General features: G+C 38.7%; 1 protein-coding gene across 1 annotated transcript in view; it reads right to left on the minus strand.

Annotated features, from left to right (window-relative positions):
* TENM1 (teneurin transmembrane protein 1) overlaps positions 1-21,961 on the minus strand; it is a 720,277-nt gene that overhangs the window by 430,985 nt on the left and 267,331 nt on the right. Inside the window, exon 4 of the mRNA XM_007952439.2 lies at positions 8,594-8,834. Within this exon, the coding sequence (XP_007950630.1) occupies positions 8,594-8,834 (241 nt within the window). The remainder of the gene's footprint in view (positions 1-8,593; positions 8,835-21,961) is intronic.

The raw sequence follows: 21,961 nt of genomic DNA on the forward strand, positions 1-21,961 counted from the left end.
CCCAAATCCTAAAAAAAAAAAAAACCAATATAAAAGGAAAGCAGTAAGTCATGTTTCCACCTGGAGACACAATTCTGATTACATTGACTGGAAGTTAAGAATGCCACCCAGCCATTTTGGCTTCCTCATGCCTCTGGATCAACAAAGAAGGGCATCACTGTACTATCTGGTGTGATAGATACTGATTACCAAGGAGAAATTGGATTAACATTACATAATGGAGATAAAGAAGAATATGTCTGGAATACAGGAGATTCTTTAGGACGTATCTTAGTACTCCCATGCCCTGTCATTAAAGTCAATGGAAAACTACAGCAACCCAATTCTGATATGACTACTAACGGCCCACACCCTTCAAGAATGAAGGTTTGGGTCACCCCACCAGGCAAAGAACCACGACCAGCTAAGGTGCTTGCTTAGGGCAAGGGAATTACAGAATGGGTGGTGGAAGGAGGTAATTCTGAATATCAACTATGACCATGTGACCAGTTGCAGAAATGAGGAATGTGATTGTTATATTTCTTCATAGTATATGTGCATGAAATATTTTTGTTTCCTTCTGTTATGAACTATAAAATGTAAATAAGGTTAATGCATTTTTGGTTGTACGTGTGTTAGTGTACTACGTTAGGCACACATAAGACTTTATAATTGTCCTTATTTAGAGATTATATATGGTTAAGAAGATTATATATGGTACAACTGCAAAGTTGACAAGAGGTGGACTGTGATAGTTGGAGTTGTGTGTCAACTTGGCTGGACCACAATTCTGTGTGGTTTAAGCAGTTGTGATGTGGGTTATTCCCATGATGGGACCAGATGTATATGTTTTGAGCAGCCAGTCCATTGAAAGGGAGTTTCCCTAGGGGTGTGGTCTGCTTCCAATATATTTTGGACATCCTGGGAAAAGAGATACTCTTCTGTGGATTGGGATCCTGTTGTGCTGCTTACAACAGTCTGTGAGTGAACAATCCACCATTCGGTCTGGAGATCTTGGATTTGTCATTCGTTGGAGTCAACAGCTGGTATACTGCCTGCCAACCTTAAGCATCAGCCCCTGCAGCTGCGTGAGTCGGGAAAAGCCTCCAGCTTGATATTTGATCCAAGAACTTGGGACTTGCCAGCTTCTATAAGTGTGTGAGATATTTTCCTAAGATAAATTTCTCTTGTTCTATATGTATATATAAGCTTTATTGGTTTTGTTTCTCTAGAGAACCCAGCCTAACACAGTGGTTGAATCTGAAGACCCTGGGTTCACAGCCTGGATTCAAATGCATGATCTGCTACTTCCTACTTGTGGTATTACACAAAGTTCCTAAACCTCTCCATGCCTCAGTTTCCTTATCTTTCACTTGAGGGTCATACCACTAATAATACCTACCACCTATAATAACCTAAAGTTATTATAAAGATTAAGGCAGTTTACAAGGGCTTGAAGTTTCAAGTGCTTAGAACAGTGCTTGGCATATAGTAAATGCTACATAGTTAGCTATCATTCTTATGACTACTGCTAGTCCACAAGTTTTTTGAGTACAGGACTCTTATTCCTCATAGTAGCTGCAGTACACAATGAATACTCAATAAATGCTTGTGGAATGCCTCACCTTGCAGGATAAGCTCAATAATCGACAGTCTGGAAAGTATATGTGAATACTGGATATTTTCAGAGCAGATTAAAGCTAATGTAGTCTCTGAACTCTAGTGACTCTGAATTCCTCTCCTTACTGACAGGCCTGTGCCAGGCTCTTATATTGAAAACAAGATTTATTGTCTACTTTGTATTTGCCAGGCTTTGAGCAGACATTTTAGTCATATTATCTCATATAATTCTCAAAACAACTCTGCAAGGAAGGGCCTATCTTTATCTCCATATAACAGATGGGGAAATTGAGACCCATAAAAGTTAAGTAGTGTCCAAGTTCACAAAGATATAAGTAGTTGAGTTCAGGACTGTTTGAGCAATTATGCTTACATGTACCACCATCTGGTCTCTCCATTTTTAGCAACATACACATCCTTCCATATAATCACACCCCCCCCAAAAAAAAAATAAAATAAATAAACACTATAGATATTGGGAATGCTGAGAGAAGGCATGAAGTAGGAGGTAGAAAGTCTGATCTCAGAATAAGTGAGGACTCAAGGAAGAACATAATACTGCATGTACTAGGTAGTCAGGGTGTGACTTTTATGGGAGACAGAAGGCAGGCAGGAATCCAGAGGCTGTTAAGCTGTACTGGAAACTGACACAGGGCAGCCTTACAAAGCCTCAGAGGTATGTACCATCAAAACCTAGAGGAATGATTGTAATGATTAGAATATGGTAACAAAACAGTGTTCTGTATTTAACAGTACATTAAGAAGGGAAGTGGAATGACGTATGCATTTACTTAGGGGTGGGGGGACTGTAAACATAAGGGTAGATATACCTTTAAATAGATGAAAATGGAAAAAGAAAGGAACAAAAAAGTAGAATTTTCTCATGTTATTGCTATAATTATTATCATATTTATTGAGTGCTTATTATATGCTGTTCTATGCACATTGGAAGTAGTAACTCATTTAATTCTTACAATAGCCTTATGAAGTAAGTCTTACTATCATCCTTACTTTACAGATAGTAAAAACTGAGGCATGGTGATGTCAGATGTTAAGTAATGTGCCTAAGGTCACACAGCTATAGGTGGTAGATCAGGGAATCTACAATAAGCCCATGGTCATTTCCAACACAGACCACAAAATTATCATAGGAGTAAAATTCTGTAAATATGAGTGATTTCAGTTCCACAGACATCTGCTAGACTTATTCAGCTAAAGGCAAATATATGACAAGTCCCTAACCTCCCTTGTTGACAATTATATCTCCCAAAAGGTAAAGAAAATGATAAGTGGAACTTGCTTCTCTGACTGACTGAAAAAAGAGAAACTGGGTGGTGAGCTGAAGGTAATAGGGACATTTACAGAAAGCAATACTTTTCTCTTACAGTACATTATGAAGAAAATATCTGAGACTAGGAAAGTAGCTCTCTAAAGAAAAGAAGTAGGTAAAACTCCATGCCTTGAGATACTCTAAAATGGAGATGAATTAAAAGAGTTGGCATTTGCCTTGGGATAAAGCTTAGAAGGCAAGAAGGGATAGGAAAGAAGGACTATGGAAAATGGTAAATGCAGGGAGGAGGAAATGGGAAGGGTATTGTTACATTGTGGGGACTGCAATCAATGTCATGAAACAAAATGTTTATGAATTGCTGAATGGAAGATAAATTTGCTTTGCAAATTTTCATCCAAATCAATTTTAAAAATAAGTTAATTGAGAGAGAGAGAGAGTTGGGAAGGTTTGTTATCTAACGGAACCAGTTACCTCTATTGGATACTTGCCATTCAGTTTAGATTTCTAAAGAACAGGTACCAAAAGAGCGAGCTGAAAAACAAGGATAAATAAATATAAAAGGTATGATGAGAGTAATGTCAAGAAAGGTATAGACCTCAAATAAGCCTTAAATTTTTCAAGGAAAAAGCAACTGCTACAGATGACAGAATTGATTGTTTTCAAAGAAGTATGATTAGAGCAAGAACAAGAATAGCACAGACCTGTAACTCATACAATAATTTTATTATGACAAAGACTAATCATAGACTTAAAAGAATAAAATATGCATCAAAAGTCATAAATTCAAGCCTAAGATTGACCATGTGTTCATAAGAAATCACTCCACTGCTCTAAATGAATTAAAATCGTATTCCAGAGTGTTGAGAGGTCTTGTTGATTGGATTTCCTAGTCAGAGTTGTTGAAGTTGCAGGGACTGTGGGAGAGGGGTGATGTGTCAGAGAAGACTGGAGACAACAAACATTGGCTTTGATTTCAAAAGGCAAAAGAAGCATAGCAGCTCCTTAGACTAGACCAAGAAACAGCATGTTGATTCAGGACAAAATTCTAGAACAGGTTATTAAAAGGATGATTTGTGAGCACTTAGAAAGAAAGTAGTAACCATGAGAAGATAGTATAAATTCTTTAAGAACAAGTCATGTTAGACAAATCTCATTTCATCTCTATTTTTGACATGGTTATTAGATTGGCAGATCAGTAAAAATGTAGGCACACTGTATCTGGATATCAGCAAGGCATTTGACAAGGTCTCTCATGATATGCCTGAGAACAAGAAGGAGAAATGTGAGTTGTATGTGAGAAAAAAAAATGCTGCCTGATGGATAAATGTCAAACCACAGGGAGGTTTCTCGTGGCATACCACAGAGCTCTGACCTTCATCTTGTCCTATGTAACCATTTTTACTAATGACATATAAAAATGTAGAAAGCATATCCAACCAAGCTACAGATAACAATAATGAGGGCAAACACTTTGTATTGCAGAATTAGAATTCAGCTACATCTCCACAGGTTAACAAGATAAAATCAAATTAGGCCAAATCGAGGCTATAAACATTTCCACATGTACCTACTCCATCCACACAAGCATTTAAAAAAGCTTCAGCTATATAATTATAGAATAAATGAAATGTGGCTTAGCCTCAGAACTTGTTTTAAAAAAATGTAGGGGTTTAGTTACCAGTTTTCTAAATCTGAATCCATTGTGGCATGTGGCAACCAAACAAGCTGATATTAGAGTAGACAGTATTAACAAAAATATATAGGGAGAACAGGGGAGGTGACGCATTGCTGCTTATAGCACACAGTTCTGAAGGAGTCAATCAAGATGGCTGTCCATTGAGAGTCCCATGTAACGGACATCAGATTTGCTCCCAGCCCTTGCTGAAGGCAGTGATATATATGTTGTTGTTGGTGGTGCCATCAAGTCGGACCCAACTCATAGCAACACCTCCTTGGGTTTCCGAGGCAGTATCACTACAGAAGTAGATTGCCCCATCTTCCTTTCAAGGAGTGGCTGGTGGGTTTGAACCACTAGCTTTCTGGTTAGCAGTCGTGCCTTAGGCACTATATAGACAGACATATATATGTATATATATGTATGTATACATATACATTTTTATGTGTTTATGTATATGTATGTATGTATATATGTATATATACATATACATATGTATACACATACACATATATGTGATTTTATATATATATATATAATCATATGAACTTTTCCTCTCTCCAACCTCAGCAGACTGAGAGAATAAATTGACTAAAGGCAGGCAATCTGTAAGCTTACCAACAAGCTAAAACATAGCCTGATACAAAATGGATAAACTGAGCTAATTAAAATCTTTCTGTTATGTTTGAACCAAGAAATACCAAGGGAATTAGGCAATGGGAAATGAAAGTGAAGAGATGTGGTGAGAGGTGTCAGGAGGTACACTTGGAGCCATATGGTGCAGTGGACACCGGAGACATTGTCAGGAGAAAGTAAAAACTAGGTGGTAGACAAAAGCAATATTGAGCTGATAGAAAGAATAAGCTTCTGGACAAAGAAAGAGACAGAAAGGAGCAATCTGAAGAGAAGTGATGAGTCTCATTAGTGCCTTTCTTTTGGGGTTGACCAATGTTTCCTAAGGTCCCAGAGACTGCAGATACACTTAAAAGAAGTTCTCACGTACTTGAAGCAACCTGAATGACCTCTATTCCTGACCTCCAAGGAGGCTAATAACAACTCATACCTGTATCTTCCTTGGATATTATTTTTCAAGAGCAGTGTGGACAAACTGGAGTGTATTCTAAAGAAACAGAGCAGGAAGGTCATGTGAAGAATAGGTGAACACACTGGGGAAACATCTAGCCCAAAGAAGAGTAGAACCAGGAAGAGTTGCCAGCAAGTATCCTAAGGGCTTTCATGAGAGCAGTGGTGGTTCAGTAGTAGACTTCTCGCCTTCCACAAGGGATACTTTGGTTCAGTTCCTGGCCACTGGGCCTCATGTTCAGCCACTCCCTGTCTGGTGGCTTGTGTGTTGCTATGATGCTTAACAGGATTCAACAGAGCTTCTAGACTAAGGCCAGGAAGAAAGACGTTCTACTCCCCAAAATTAGCCAATGACAACCATATGGATCACAATGGTCCTATTCTGTTATGCATAGGGTTGCCATGAGTGAGGGCTGACTCAATAGCAGCTAGCAACAACAACAACAACATCTGAAGCACTGTTAGGGGTAAAAAAAGATTTTATTTGTTCTGTGTGACCCTAGAACTCCATCTAGTACCAATGGGCGCAGAAGTTAAAATATAGTATATTTTGATTCAACAACCTTCCAATCATTGAGATGGAATGGAATGCCTTCTTCAAGAGTCAGTTCCCTATTTTGGCGATGTTTAAGCAGAGGCAGGTGACCACCTAGTAGGAATAATATCAGCTTTAATCTGTACAATGCTGTACAGAGTATGAGGTACTTTCTGCTGTACTAGCTTGATCTTCCTAACAACCTGCTGAGGCAGGCATTTTTATATTCATTTTTGTAGATAAGGAAGCTAAGGCTCCGAGAGTTATGCTACTGAGCTCAAGGGTAAGCGCCAGGGTATCAGAGTTACCTTTTAATTGACTACATGTGAAATGAACATTTTAAAGGATATATTTGGAAGATTGTAGTTGATCTGTCTGATAGAGTTTCTAGGGTGTTTTTTTTTTTAAATTAATCTTTGTGATGCTGAATATATTTTCAAATGTACTAAAAAGGTACTCTGTGCTCTGTCTCACACGAAAACTTATGTTCTTCCCTGCATCTTACGCAACTGAGACCAATTAATACACTCCTTGTCTAGATACAGAAGGTCTGTGGGTGCAGTTTGTGCAAACATGCCTAGATGTACATTTTAAATAAGAATATTTTCTATCTCCATTTGCCTGATCCCATTTCCCACCCTCCTTCCAGATTTTCTGTTATTCGGCTTCTTAGAGGAAAGGAGTGTGTTTGTCAGGATTGCTAGCTAACTGTCCCCACCTTCTCACCCAGTTTCCTCAGCTCTCTACAAGTGAATTAACAGAAGAGTGAATAGATTGCCATGGTTTGTGAAAAATATCCTTGAAGAAGAGAGATGCTGTTCTTTGCTTCTCTCACTTCCCTTACCTTCCTGTTTTTAATTTTAAAAAAATTAAGAATGATACACAAACTCTATCACTAACCCAGTTGTAGTCTTAGGTGCTGACTGCTATATTTTCTGTTGGGAGACCTCAGAAATATCCGTTTATGAAACTACTTAATCTCATAAGTGATAGATAATACAGAGAATCCTGGATTTGAGCCATAGTATTTTCAGTTTGTTGATGGTGACATATTCTCTGATGCCATGTCTGGCATTTAATTTAATATGCTGCTGAGGAAAAAAACAATAACCAGTCTTATAATGTGAGTTTATTAGTCCTCCCGTTCAGTCCCAATTCCCAGATATCAGAAAAGAAATTGATCAGAGTTGACACTAGATATTATTTAGCAAGTGATATATTATGCCCATTGTTTATATGCAAATGTGTTTAGAGAAGATTTGGTGGTAGATTGTTTACAAAAAAGTATATAGAAGACAAGGAAGAGTCTGAATTTAAAAGATAAGAGAATGCTATGTTTTATCAGTTAGTGCTTTTTCTATAGGGAGCTCTGGTAGCGTAGTGCCTAAGGCATTTGACTGCTAATCAGAAGGCTGGAGGCTCAAACCCACTAGCCACTCCTCGGAAGGAAGGTTGGGCAATCTACTTCCGTAGTTATACCTCCTTGGGTCACAGGAGGGGTCGCTATGACTTGGATCCAACATTGTAATGTTTGATTTAAGAGTGACGAGAAATTCACTTGTCTATGCCAAGAAATTTGGGAGACAGTTATCTGGCCAATCAACTCAAAGAGAGCCATATCTGTGCTTATTTCAAAGAAAGATAATCCAATAGAATGCAGAAATGATCAAATAATAGGAAAAAAAAGAGTGACGAGACATGATGAACAATGTCTTAGATCATCACATCTAATGCTAAAACCTGTTATGATCATAGGACCTAGAACTGTGTTGAAGTAGTCCTTAAATTACATGATGAAGATTTGAAGCACCAATCTGGAAGCCTAAATACATGAAGTGAACGAAATACTAAGGTGGACGCTTTTGCTCAGAAGACTAAACTTCATTCGAAAGGCAGAGTCAAGTTTTCAAAATTACACATGTACTTCCAATTCATGAAGCAACTCCTCCCTTTAAATGTGTGAAGGGAATTTAATTTTTTAAAGCATCTTATAATAAAGAAAATGCAAACAGTTGTCCTTCCCCTCAGTGTGCCTGGATTGTCCTGCAGTACTGAAGTTTCTTAAAACAAGGTGCAATGTCCTTCGCTCGGAGGCTGCAATACTAGCTTAGATCATTGCTTCGTTTTGCCTGTTTTTCAGGGTGTCTGGCTGTGAAGTGTCTATGCATCTTCACTTCTATCTTTTCATGTGCGTCTGTTTTGGTGCGTGTGTCTGTGGTCATGCCTAGATCTGTGTTGTGTGTGCCTCCGTGCCCACGGAGGGGCCTGCCCTTTGCTCACGCGTCTCGTGTGCATCTGCAAATGCAGTTGCGTGTCTCAGCAGATGTCTACGGTCAAAGGAGTTCTGTACTCAGTGGAATTATCCCCAGCCAATGCTGAAGTTTAGCAGAATCAATAACAGCTCAAGTACCTGGTCTCCAATGGTATGTTGCTATTCAAGACCCAGCTGTTATGCAGATGCACTGAATCCTGTGTACTGGTTGGGGGAGCCGGAGCAGCTGGGCTGGGCTGGCTGCGGGTTGTCATTGACCTCCTCTGAAGAGAGTCTGCTGTAGGAGGTGGCTTCCTGGCACATGTGCAGGCATGTGGAGGCGGCGGTGGCGGCGGGAGGGGTCTGAAGGTGAACTGGTTGTGTGGGCTGCTCTGCATGTCTAGAGAGGAGAGAAGAAAAACCCAAAATAGAGACTTACTCTCCCGCTTGGCAGTCAGGAAAACACAGCATGTCAGACTTACCAGGATTTCAGAATAATATAACCTGTTGGGGAGGAGGGGTTAGAGTTTTAAATTCAGTCTGTCTGTAAAAATGTCACTTAACTTACAAAAGCACGTGCAGGACGCTGACGAAATGTAACACATTCATTCACAGTTGCATTTACATGTAAATTCTTCAGAGCTAAAGTAGCTAAAAAGTAAATGAGGCCCGCCTCGCACAATTTGTCATAGTTTCTGCTACTGAACAAATAAATCATCAACAAGACACTAAGTTACAGAACAGAAGTGAGGTGATTTCCATCCGTTGCAAAAATCTCCCTTCGGAAAATACCAGGGACAGGCAACAATTTGTTGCGAGGAAAATCATTCAGCACTTCAAATAAAAACACAAGGCCACATTCTGGCTTACCTCAGGAAAGGATGCTCGCCTGCCTACACAGGAGCAAATCCATACTTCAGAAAAACAGCTCACGAGCGTATAATAACTCAACTGCCTGAAACGATCTCTCTGCCAGCCCCCCAACTCAGAGTAGCACTTGTAAAAGGTAGGTTAAAAGGGGCTTGTTCAGGCTATGATGTATTTTCATGGCCAGGCAAAGCAAACTCCATACCCCTCCCCCTGTGCCATACCTTTCCAGGAGCTCTGCCACTTTAGCAGCAGCTTAGGCAGCAGGGACATCCTTATTCTACCCGTTTGCAGAGGGGGCAGCCTGGGCCATCGGTCCTCATACTTCTGTTGCTACTCTTGTTTGGTATTTTCCCATTGTTCTCTTGGCAGGCCCACATAAAGGCAGCGAGTTAGAACTTGGCCCGTGAGAAATGTCCTAATTAAACTCCTTTGAAAAGAAATCGGTACTGTAGCTGATAGCCACCTCTCTTCCACGGGATAAACATAATAGATGTCAAGTGAGTTCTTGTAACAGCAGCCTGTTCTGGATAAACTTTGTAGAGAGCGTGGCTTTGGCCCACCTCCCAAACGACTGAGGGCTGAAAAGTAGAAAAATGCCAGAGGCTTTCGATGCCTAGCGAAGGGCTCAGTTGCTCTGTGCTGAGGCCCACTTTGCAGCGGCTGATCACAGGGAAAAATCACTTCTTTCAGTCCTTCCACCACAAACTTGAATTTTAAGGACATCAACATGTTTTTCTATAGTTTTAAATGGCATTAATATCCCAGGAGCAGAGCAAAATGTGTGCTGTACTGTTTCGTGTAGATGGCCCCTCCTTTTAAACAAATTTGTTATATGAAAATCTGAATTATAAGGTACTCTGGTGGTGTACTGGTTAAGGTATTTGTCTGCTAACCGAAAGGTCAGTGGTTGGAACCCACCAGCCACTCTGCGGAAGAAAGATGAGGCGGTCTGCTTCGGTAAAGTTTTACGGCCTTGGAAACCCAATGGGGTTTGCTATGAGTCGAAATCCACTCAATGACAGTGTTTTTTTTTTTTTTTTTTTTTTTTTTTTTTAAGATAGTCAGCTACCCTTTTATATTTAAAACGAACTAAAATATTTCATGAGTTTTCTAAATCATACCCATTATTTCAGGCCCTGTCCAAATCCCATATCCACTAAAAAAATCATCACAAGTACTTCATATCTCATTAACTTTCTTAAACCTCCGGACTCATACTCATAACCAGAAGCATGCTTTCTATCCTTGGGACTTAAAGAAGCATGGAATGCTAAAACTCAAAGGACCTTACAGATCCCCTCATTTTGCAGGTGAGAAAATTGATCAACTGGTGGACTAGCAGCATGGCCAGGTCTAGAACCCATGTCTCCTGACTCTCTGGTCAAGGCTTCACTCACCATACTGCAGATCTCTGTAATATAAGTTATCTTTCCCCATTTAAAGATTTAGAGACAGAATCCTCTGCATGTTCTGAAATACCAGTTTTCATTGCAGTTACTCATTTACATGTCTCCTTTGGTCTTAGACTACATCTCCTTAGATGCAGAAACCAAGGCAGTGTGGTGTGCTGCAGCTCACCACTGTGGAAAGAGCACAGAACTTTGAGGTCAGGCAAACCTGGGTTTGAGCTCCACCTCTGCCACTTAGAAGCCTTAACCCTTCACTTGTAAAATGGAGATAATAGTATTTTTCTAACAATTAAATGAGGTAAATTGTGGAACCTGTGCCTGCATATAGCACGTCATTGACTATTTGGTTATTGAGTGAGAAGTAGAAACAGAAAATTTTAAGACTGAAAGAACTATTAAAAAAAAAAAAAAACAACTCACTACCATCAAGTTGATTCAGACTCAATAGTCAAGGCAGTAAATCTTTACGGAAGAAGATTGCCCCATCTTCCTTTCATGGAGCGGGTAGGTTTGAACTACCAACCTTCTGGTAAGCACTCAAATGCCTTAGGCACTGTGCCACTGTAGGCATCAGCTAATTCACCCCTACCTCCTCCCTTCTCCATTTTACAGATGAGGAACCCAAGGCTTAGAGAGGAAAAGCGATTTGCTCAAAATCATTCAACTTGTACATGAGCTTGCCTGCTCTTGTCTGATAATCTGCAGCCCAATACTCTATCCATTAAACTACTTTGAAGATAAATATAACTATGATCTCTGACTTCAATACTGAATGTTCTTACCATAAATTTGGCCCCTGAGTTTGCAATATTATAGCATTCTCTTAATATTCTATGTGTTTTGCCTTATCTCCCAAAATAGACTACATGTTTCTTAGAGCAAGGCCATCTTCTACTTCTCTTGAATGCCACATAGCACTGAGCTCAGCGCTGAGTATAAAGTAAAATCCCTAAAAGGTTTTCTTGATAGAAAAGGGTTTGACTAGCCCATGGGACCTATAGAACCACCTCAGTGTTTCCTTTGGCTCTCTCATTCTGATGTTCCACTGGAAACTGATGTGATTGTTCACAGAACAGTAGGTTTCCCTCTTGTGAGGTGGGAGGAGCCTCAGTGAAATTTTCCCCAGTGTCATGGGGAAGGACAGTGACACCCTGCCAAAACAGCAGCAATGTGACAATACAGAATCGCAGTCTAAAGCTATGTACGGCAAAGATCTTAAGATTTCAGAAAAGAAAGCAATGAGCGGGAGTCCAGGCTTAGAAGAGCAATCAAATCCAGGCCTTGGGTTCAGAACACCACCAAACGACACCCATGACGTCTACTCACCTAGTCTGTCAGTGCTTCTGTTATTGAAAATAAAGTTTCTAGTCAATAGAGTTGTTCAAAAGAGACAGAATTACTAATTATCATAGGGATTTACTGCTTGCTGGGTTTCCTCAAAATCTTTGCAACTCTTTAATTATTATAAAAATGATGAAAAAAATTGACTTCATTAAAGAGTACGGTCATGGTTTAATTATAACATTTTTGTTGCAGGTAGAATTGCTTTGCTTAGTCATTTTGATTATATAGGTATACAGTATATGTGTGTATATTTATATTTATATCCAAATTATTGTGTGTTTTTGTTTTTACATTTAAATGATGTGGAGATTTCCCTACTAGCTAAATATTGTCTTTAAGAGCTTTTACAACGTTGGGTTGTTGCACTGAGTGGAATATATCCAGACCTCAAGCCCTTATGGAATGTGAATGATTTCAGCTTTCCTTCTTTTTTTTTTTTCACTTCAGAAAAAAGATGGGGAATGCACTCATTCCTTCCCAAATGAAGTAACTTAATCCTTGGGCTCCATGAAATGGGATTTCCCAACATTAAACACTAATGAAAAATACATTAGTGTTCAGCGTCAGGAGCTCTAGAACACCAATTCCAGGGGGTTAAGAGTCACATGCCCTCACTTCCAAATGTACCTGGCAACCATACATTTCTGTGCCCAGGAGAGAGATGCTGAGGAGAAGGGGGTGTGGTGATTATGCAAATGTGGATATCCAGACGTACTTACAAAGCTTTCTGAAAGTAAATTAAATTTTCAGCTGGTAAGGTCTAATTCACATAATATGCTTGGATAGGAGCCAGTTTCAGGTTTGAGGTCCTAAAATAACTTGATAAGATAATCTTTCTGGGGAGAAATTCCTCCAAACTGTATATTCAAGGCATTTTTTAGATGTGGCAGAGCTATTAATAGAAGTAAAAGCCTTCAGAAACAATCTCACCTTTGAGCCTCATCTCAAAATATTAAGTGGGAGAAGAAACTTGTCATGCACTTTTTTCTCTCTCTTTTTTTTGTAAATAAACCTTATTTGGGTCATGTGTTAGAGAAACTTCTCGTTGGAAATAAGAGTCTCTGCTCAGAAACACTATCTGGGAATTTATCAGGGTGTTCAATGGGGAATTTTGCCCCTAATATTTAATTAACATATACAGTAAATTCTGCTACAAGGTGACATGCATTCTTAACTGTAACTGTACTGTGCAGAATCGCTCATGGGGGAAAAGACTATGGGACAAATGGCATCAGGGGCACAACACTCAAAAACATTGTTAGTAACATGAAACAAAAAGGAACCTTTTAAAAATGGTAGCACAGTTTTACATGTGAATGCTTAAGGAATACACAAAGACTATGGTAAATATGGTACTTTACCTTGAAAAAACCTGAAGTTTGCTTGTGGAAGTAAGTGTTAGAATGACTGCAGCTTGTGAATTATTGTGAAGTGGTAGAGGGAGATGGACTGAAAGTTACCACACCAGATGTAGAGGGCTGAGGCGCCTAATACACGAAATGCGGATTTTCAGGTGTGTGCATGTATGTGGTGTTGTGTATTCTTCCGCGGCTGAGGTGAGCTGGGGGCAGTTTTCTGAGTTCACCTAGGATTTCTCACAGATGGAATCACTTATAAGTAAACGTGAAATCCTTGTTACATTCAAATTGTTCTGGAATATACCAACATTACGTTTCCAAAAACAAGTGTTGTAGCAGAGCTGACAGGACTACAAAATAATTTACTATAGATGTTAAACAATGAATATTATCACAGATAATTTTCCTTGCAGTGCCTAAGGCACTTGACTGCTAACTAAAGGCTGGTGGTTCAAACCCACCAGCCATGCCTTGGAAGGAAGGTTGGGCAATCTACTTCTGTAGTGATACCACCTCGGAAACACATGGAGGGGTTGCTATGAGTCAGGTCCGACTCCACGGCAAATAACAACAACAATTTTCCTTGAAAAATTTGAAAAACTAGTTTTGGCTTAGTTTTTTTCCAGATTATTTTTTTCTTTAATGACATACTAACAACCCAGCCCCTACATGTCTTTTTTTTTTTTTCTACAAAATTATTATTCAGTGTATGTTGTCAAAAGGAGAATATATATTCCTATAGCTGGAAAGCAAGGCCACCAAGAGTCAGAAAGCATGGCTGCACTTGCTAGCCTAAGTCTGTTTCATTACCCCATTGGCCAACAAGGAGTGTAGCTCCACAGGGTTTTATCTGCAAGTCTTGGAATCCAAAAATCTCTGAAAACCAAGATTTCTTTTGGTAATTCCTGTGGTGGTACAATGTAACCTGAACTGATTATGGGGCTATTTATGCTCTTTATTTATCACACATAGTGAATTTTCATACAGTTTGCTGTTGTTTTTGTGTTGTTATGTGCCATTGACTGGGACCTGACTCATAGCGACCCCTCCATAGGTTTCCAAGGCAGTATCACTACGGAAGTAGATTGCCCCATCTTCCTTCCCAGGAGTGGCTGGTGGGTTTGAACCGCCAGCCTTCTGGTTAGCAGTCAAGTGCCTTAGGCACTATGCTACCAGAGCTCCTCACACCTTCTGTGGGTGTTAAAAAATATGCAGTAGGTATATGGCATTAACTTCGTAAAATCGGAAAATTTTTAAATTCTGAAACAAGAGGACCCCGAGGATTTTAGATAAGGGATTATGGGCCTGCATTCATATTTAACCACTTCCCTGAAGTCTTGTAAGGCAATATTAATTAATGCTTATAAAGACCTTGGTAATTCACACATGCAAAGAATATCAGGGCACTAAGGGTTATTCCCATATCTGTTTCTGTCAAGTCCCTCAAGGTTAGTTATAAGCCTTGGTTCCTTGTGTTGCTTTTCTGAACTGTTCTCTGCTCCTAGGCAAGAAAGGGGATAAAAGGAAACAGGCTTAGAAGAAAGAGGAGAGGTTTATTATTAGTATTTACTATTTTACTAATTCTAAGTATATATCACTACTCAACAGTACTTTAAGGAGCTCTGGTAGCGCTGTGGTTAAACCCATCAATGTGCACCCACCAGCCGCTCTGCAGTAGCAAGATGAGACAGTCTGCTTTCATACAGATTTACAGCCTTGGAAACCCTATGGGGAAATTCTACTCTGTCCTCTAGGGTTGCTATGAGTTGGAATCAACTCAAAGGCAGTGGGTTTGGGTCTGGGTTTACAGTACTTCACTTGTCACTGGGGGCTTTCACAACCTGTGAGGAGATAGTTTATAAATTCCTATGTTATGGCTAGTATCTATTAACTAGATGGTATTCAATGATCATCAAATTAGTCCTAAGTGTATCTGGCTGTGAACACTTCTGTTCTCCACCTTATACTTACTATTAGAAGCTCAAAGAATAAGAGAAGAAAATTGGGTTTCAGAAGAAAATAAACACATATACCCTATCACTTTTCTGGCTCAAATAATACTGCTTTAATATTAATATTCCCATAGCCCTTAATAAAGGCATATTTATTATTTAAATAAACCATTAGACTGAGAACAGAAATAAAAATCTTTTAAATAGCTAGTATCTGATGCATAATTGTGTGTATGCATGGGCATGTATATGAGCGAGACACAAACAGTAATGGAAATACAGGCCAAAGAAGAGAGAAATAGAGAGAAGTTGAATTAAAACAAATGACTACAAGAGTCACAGAGCTCTGAGGAAAGGCTAGCAATAAGTTAGGTTTTCTAGTTTAGATGGTTTCAATCTGATTCTAGATTACTGCACTCTACATGTTTCCAAGCAGCCTTGTGATACCATATACTTACTATCTTTGAGATTGTAAAATATTTCCCTTTGAGGACTTTGAATGGTCCTCTCCCCAATCCAGTGCAAGTAACAGAGTATGCTCTATTAATTTTTGGCAGCTAGGTTGATCTTTGTTACAACCATTACAAACAAAGGTCAACACTGAAGCACCTATAATCCCTTGGCATACTTATGCCACAGTTTCTCCATAAACTGATGCTTCTCTTCAAAGGATGTGCTGGTCTACCTCCAGACAGACTAAACTTTGTATTTTCTAGGGTTCATTAACCTCTCTTCTTTTTCCTGAATATGTTGTACAAGCATAGCAATGAGTCAAATATTCAGTAGGCAGCCCCCCTCCAGCCCATTTCCTCCTGTGTCTTACAGAGAGGGTCCAACTGCACTGTGCATTGTATTGGCTCTACATAGTGCAATTAGCCAATTTCAGGCATAATAATCAATATTCCTGACAATAACTGGCTGGCTTGTTAACCCAATCAACTCTTTGACCTAGATTAAGACCAACAAACCAGAACTTTACAACCAAGAAAAAAAAAAGGCAGGGGGGACTGTGGCTAAATGCTATTTTGCTTAAATTATACAAATAAGTGTCAAAACTACTTAACTTTCTTGGTTGTGAAAATATAAAACTTCGCTGATATTTCCATTGCAGTTTGACAATGTCAAAAGTAAAAGAAAAATGAGGACAATACATTTGTTACCTATCCATTTTTCTAAGTAAAATGTCAAAGAGCCCTACTTTATGCTACAATTTAGAATTTTAGATGCTAAATTTTAAATATAAATCTATGGTCTTAATTAAAATTAGTGGTTGGCCAAAGCCTTTTTCACTATGGTCTTGAAGGAAACTCTATTATCCATTATGAACTATGAAACATGAAATAGGTAATTGCACTGTTTTATCTTATGCTGACAATTATGCTGTGGCTTCCATTATTAACCAGTGAAGTATATAAAAAAGAAAATATAAGAAAGTAATGATCCTTAAAAATTTCATATTTAGTTTATACTCAAACCAAACTTGTATGTAGGTATTTTAATTATTTCAATCTCTAAGTTCATCATTTATTTGCAAGGAGGTGATGGAGGGTTATGAATTAATTGATAATGAATCATTTAATAAATGATCTAATAACAGATATTCTTTCACTTTACAAAGTTTTCATTTTCAGGGCTTCATTTGTATTAGATTATTATAAATGGTTACCCTGTAGTTGTTCAAAAGCGATAGATAAAAATCGTTGTCATGTTATTTATGAAATGGAACTCTGACTGTTTGAAGCACAAATCAAGAAGCCATTATGACTGTGTCTAAAGTTCTAAGAAAAAAATTTTCAAACTACCATATGTTAAATAATGAGGACAAGCTATGTTAAGAGTAAGAGGAAAAAAAGGCAAAAGACGGAAAATTCTAGAGATGAAAACAAAGCATGGAGAACAAGGGGAGACTGTGGAAGATTTTACCTTCCCACCACTCCCACTTTTCTTTTCAAATAAAGATTGAAGAAAAAGTAATGGTTATTAGTACCACTAAATAACCACTGGAGTTCTGGTAGCATAGTGCCTAAGGCACTTGACTGCTAACCAGAAGGCTGGCGGTTCACACCCACCAGCCACTCCTCAGAAGGAAGGCTGGGCAATCTACTTCCGTAGTGATACTGCCTCGGAAACCCAAGAAGGGGTCGCTATGAGTCGGGTCTCACTCGACGGCACATAACAACAACAACAACAACAACATATAACCATTACTGTCTGGCTATTTGGTGCAAAAGGCCCCAAGAACCCTGTAGTTCCTATCCCTCAGGACAACTTTAGGAAGAAAGGGGACCTCTGCACACCTAGTGGAGTGGTAGAGGAGAAGAATCTTGGCATTTTTACTTGGGGATTGAACATGTAGACCCCCGCTGTATTCAAAAGACCCAGAAGACTCTCAGACTTCACCCACGTTTTTGGCCGAACTGTTCAGTAGTTCTCAGCTAACAAACCAATGGTTTTGCAATCACTTGCTACTACAATAAAAGACTAAAGTTCACAAATGATTTACTTTAAAAAGGACAGATGACAGTGAACTCAAAGTGATGTCTCTAATAGTGCTACTCTTACTGAGATGTACTTTCCTGGATGAGAGAGAAAGAGGTGGAGTTACATCTGGCTTTGGGAACTGGGTAAAATCACTAATCCTATAAGCCATTTAAATACCTGATTTCCATATCCACAGACTTGTAAAATGCTTTTATGCATATTATGGGGGTTGTGTTAGATTGGGTTCTCTAGAGAAACACAGAAACCAACAAAGCGTGTATATATATATATATATATAGAGAGAGAGAGAGAGAGAGAGAGAGAGAGAGAGAGATAGAGAGAGAGAGAGAAATTTATCTTAGGAAAATGGCTCACAAACGTATAGAAGCCGGCAAGTCCAAAGTCCCTGGAGGAAACGGGCTGGCGGCAGCCTTAGCTTCCACAAGCGCAGGGGGCCGAGCAATTCAAGGCTGGCAGGCAGTACACTGGTTGTTGACTCCAACAAAGACAAATCCAAGATCTCCAGGCCGAGCGGTGGGCTGCTCACTCATGGAAGTTTGTAGTCCGCACACCAGGGTTCCAGTCCCTCAAAGAATGTGTCTCTTCCCAGGATGTCCCTGGATATCTTGGAAGAAGGCCACACCCCTAGGGAAACTCCCCTTGGGCAGACTGGCCACTCAGAACACAGTCATCTGATCCCATCATGGGAACAACCACACAGAACTGGGGTCCAGCCAAGTGGACACAGAACTCCAACTATCACAGGGGTGATGAAGGCTTGATGTCTCCCTCTTTCACCACAAAATATTTAGGGGCAATTACAAAAAATCCTGATAATCTCATGGGAATGTTTAGCATATAGACATGTTACTCAAGTGTAACATGTCTGTCTATATGCTAAACATTAAATTTTTTAGAACCCAAAATTTGAGAATTGTGGTCTTGATGGTTGCTGACAGAGCACTAGTGGCTACCATATACTTGTCAGCTTGACATCTTTTGGGTTCTGAGGAAGTCTCCTAAGAGTAATAAGCAGGGAAGTGACTGGTCTATAGGAAGGAGACAGGGTTTCTTTCCTCTCTTGCATTCAAGCTATGTGTGTTTTTGTCTTGTATCAGGATCTAGGTTTCAATCATCTTTATATCTCCTACACATGTAGCATGATGTCTTTCTCATAGTTTTATTAAATAGAAGTTTATTACTTGATTTGTAAATTAAATCAATTTGAATGAATCCAATATTTTAAAGTTTGCATTTAATCAACTATTATTTTTTTAAAAATAAAACCATTATAGCAACTGTGGTGGGAAAGAGTGGTTTATGATGCCAAAAAAATTTGTTTTATTAACTTCTTCACATTACAGCCAGCTTTTTCTTTTTACTTTTCTGTGGGCACAGTATAAGAAAAATTATCTGCCTGAACTATTCATTGAGTCCCTCATTATTACAAATTTTCATTTTCTTGTTCTTCAATGTGTTATTTTAGTGAGATGCAAAATAGAGTTATTTTTTGGAACAGTGCAAACATTAAGACCTATTACCAAACTTACCTTATGAACTTTGCTTATGCTCAGCTATGCATATTTCACTCATTTTATTTTTCCTTCAAAACCTGATTCATTCCCTCAATTACATTACCGCTTATCTCCCTGGACTCCTTCCAATTCAACTGAGTCTTAATGGTTCCCCAAACAAAATGCAACATTCTGGATAAACATGACCCAGAATACAAAAAAGATATCCGACAAACTCTTTTGTAATGATGCCTTTTCACACGTGGCCTCAAACTATGTACAGATTGCACTCGGGACTTCATTAACTGGAAGATGGCTAATGAAGTCATAGGAAGGCAGCTCAATCAGGAAATACACTGATATGTTGATACAGATGTGTCTACTAGTGGATCAAGTGAAATGCCCATCAAGAATCTACTAATATAATGGTAGAGTGGACCGAACAACTGGAAAACTCAAACCAGTTCCCCCACTGAGATTTAATGTACAGATGCCTTAGGAAAACTAAAAAATTAGCTCATCTCAAGGGGAAGAAAGTCAGTCTTCATAAACAGAAGAAAAAAAAATGAAATCATGTTTTGTGGTAACTATGAATATATGAGACTGCAGTAATAAATATAGAAATGAAGAAAATCTTTCATAAGTTGTGATTGATAAACATTTCCTTTAATCCTTCCTACATCTTAAGCAACAATTCTTAGTTAAGGTCAGTTAAGTAAGTTTTCTCATAAAGTACTCGGGGGAAATATTTTATACGTGATAGGTACGATGCTGAGAGGGACAGAAGATTAAACAGACATAGATTAGGTGGAGCACTTTCTCAGAGAGCCCTCTTGAAGTTTCTGAAATCAGAAGGTTTCTGTGAATGAGTCTGTGACTTCAAAGAGAAGAAGGACTTAATCTAATCAGTTATGTAACATTTTGTGGTTAGAAGGAGAAGACAAAGGGGGAGACTATGTCAGTTTCATTTGCTTATTTTCAATAAGGTGAATCAAGTATAAAGTGCTTTGTGTACCTCCAATTTGCTTAATTACAGACCTCATTTGCATATAACTTGTTTAACTTAGTAGGTACCCCGTGATACCTCCAAATGACACAGTGTTTAAGTCACAGACATTAGAATTAGACCAATCTGGGCATGAAGCCCAGCTCTGCCATTGACTATCAGTTAGATATCGAGCAATCAAATCTTTCGAAGTCTCCATTTCCTCATCTGTAAAATAGCAATAATAATAACTCAGTGTTTTCTGAGAATTAAATGAGGTCATGGGTGTGAAACACTCATAAAGTGTGTGACTCATAGTGAATGACCATTTATTGTACCCAACAAAATCCAGAAAATTCAGGTACCCTCTGGTAAGCAACTAAGAGAAAATTTATTTTATTTCCAGATGCTTGATTATTTAATATACATTTTAGTTTAAAATCACTTTATTATTTTTGCATATTTCTTATTTTTCTTCTCAACAGTTCTAAGAAGCTATTGTTGAAGTTATGAGTCAATACAAGAACAGTTGGCTCCAATCCTTCCCTCTTCCTCCAGCCACACCAAGCACTCTCTATTGATTAGCTTTCTTATTACGCTTCCAGTCCTTTCTATTCCAGATAACAGACTATATCACAATTTTTGTTTAAGTGCTCTGAAAATGTATTCACTTATATTTTCCCCTTTGCTAAATGAATTGGGGGTCTGCATGCATTTCTGAAGACCTGTAGCAGTAACACCTTGAGACTTAGACATTACAGCAAAGGATGTGATGAAAAAACCATTTTCATGAATACAACATTAGTGCTTTGTATAGGAAGGACCTTTCATCTACAACTCTCAAAGATCTTCACAAACATTATCTGATGCTTTATTCACAGGGTCAAGCTGCAAGCAAAATTGCCTTAAAGAATTCCCTCAAAGAACATAAAAGCCCATGAGGGAAGGAGCTGTGGATAGCTGGCAAAGTGTCAAGAATGTTCAGAGAAGTTTTAAATAGTATATACCACCAAACAAACTATAACTACTACTTAGAAGTATGGTGTTCCATGAGTACAGCATTTGTAGTTAGTAAATACACCAACCAAACCAGTTGCCGTCAAGTTGATTCTGACTCATGGTGACCCCATGTGTGTCTGAGGATAACTGTGCTCCATAGGGTTTACAATGGCTGATGTTTGGGAAGTAGATTGCCAGGCCTTTCTTTGGAGATGCTTCTGGATGGACTCGAACTGCCAACCTTTTAGTTAGCAGCAACACATTTTAATTATTTGTTCCACCAAGTGACTCTAAGTAAATTCACAGAAACTTTATACAACTGGTGTTAAGAGCAAACCAACATCCAATTGATAAGCTATATATTTGATCAATTCTGTAATAGCTTATCAATCTTAAAGCATTGTAGGTTAATGATAGCTGTCACTATCACATGTTCACATTTGTTGTGGTGTTGCTGCTGCCGCTACTACTACTACTACTACTTTTTCTTGGCTTGTTGAGATATGTACCTGTGAATTAAGAAGAAAAGAAGAAGGACAACAACAACAACAAACCAACTTCAAGATGAGAAGAGATAAGGCAACTGGAATGATTACAGTGTCTTGTAGTTATAGA

The sequence above is a fragment of the Orycteropus afer genome, unplaced genomic scaffold (genome assembly GCF_000298275.1).
Source record: "Orycteropus afer afer isolate SDZICR_OR568_19922 unplaced genomic scaffold, OryAfe1.0 scaffold00337, whole genome shotgun sequence".
Lineage (NCBI taxonomy): Eukaryota > Metazoa > Chordata > Mammalia > Tubulidentata > Orycteropodidae > Orycteropus > Orycteropus afer.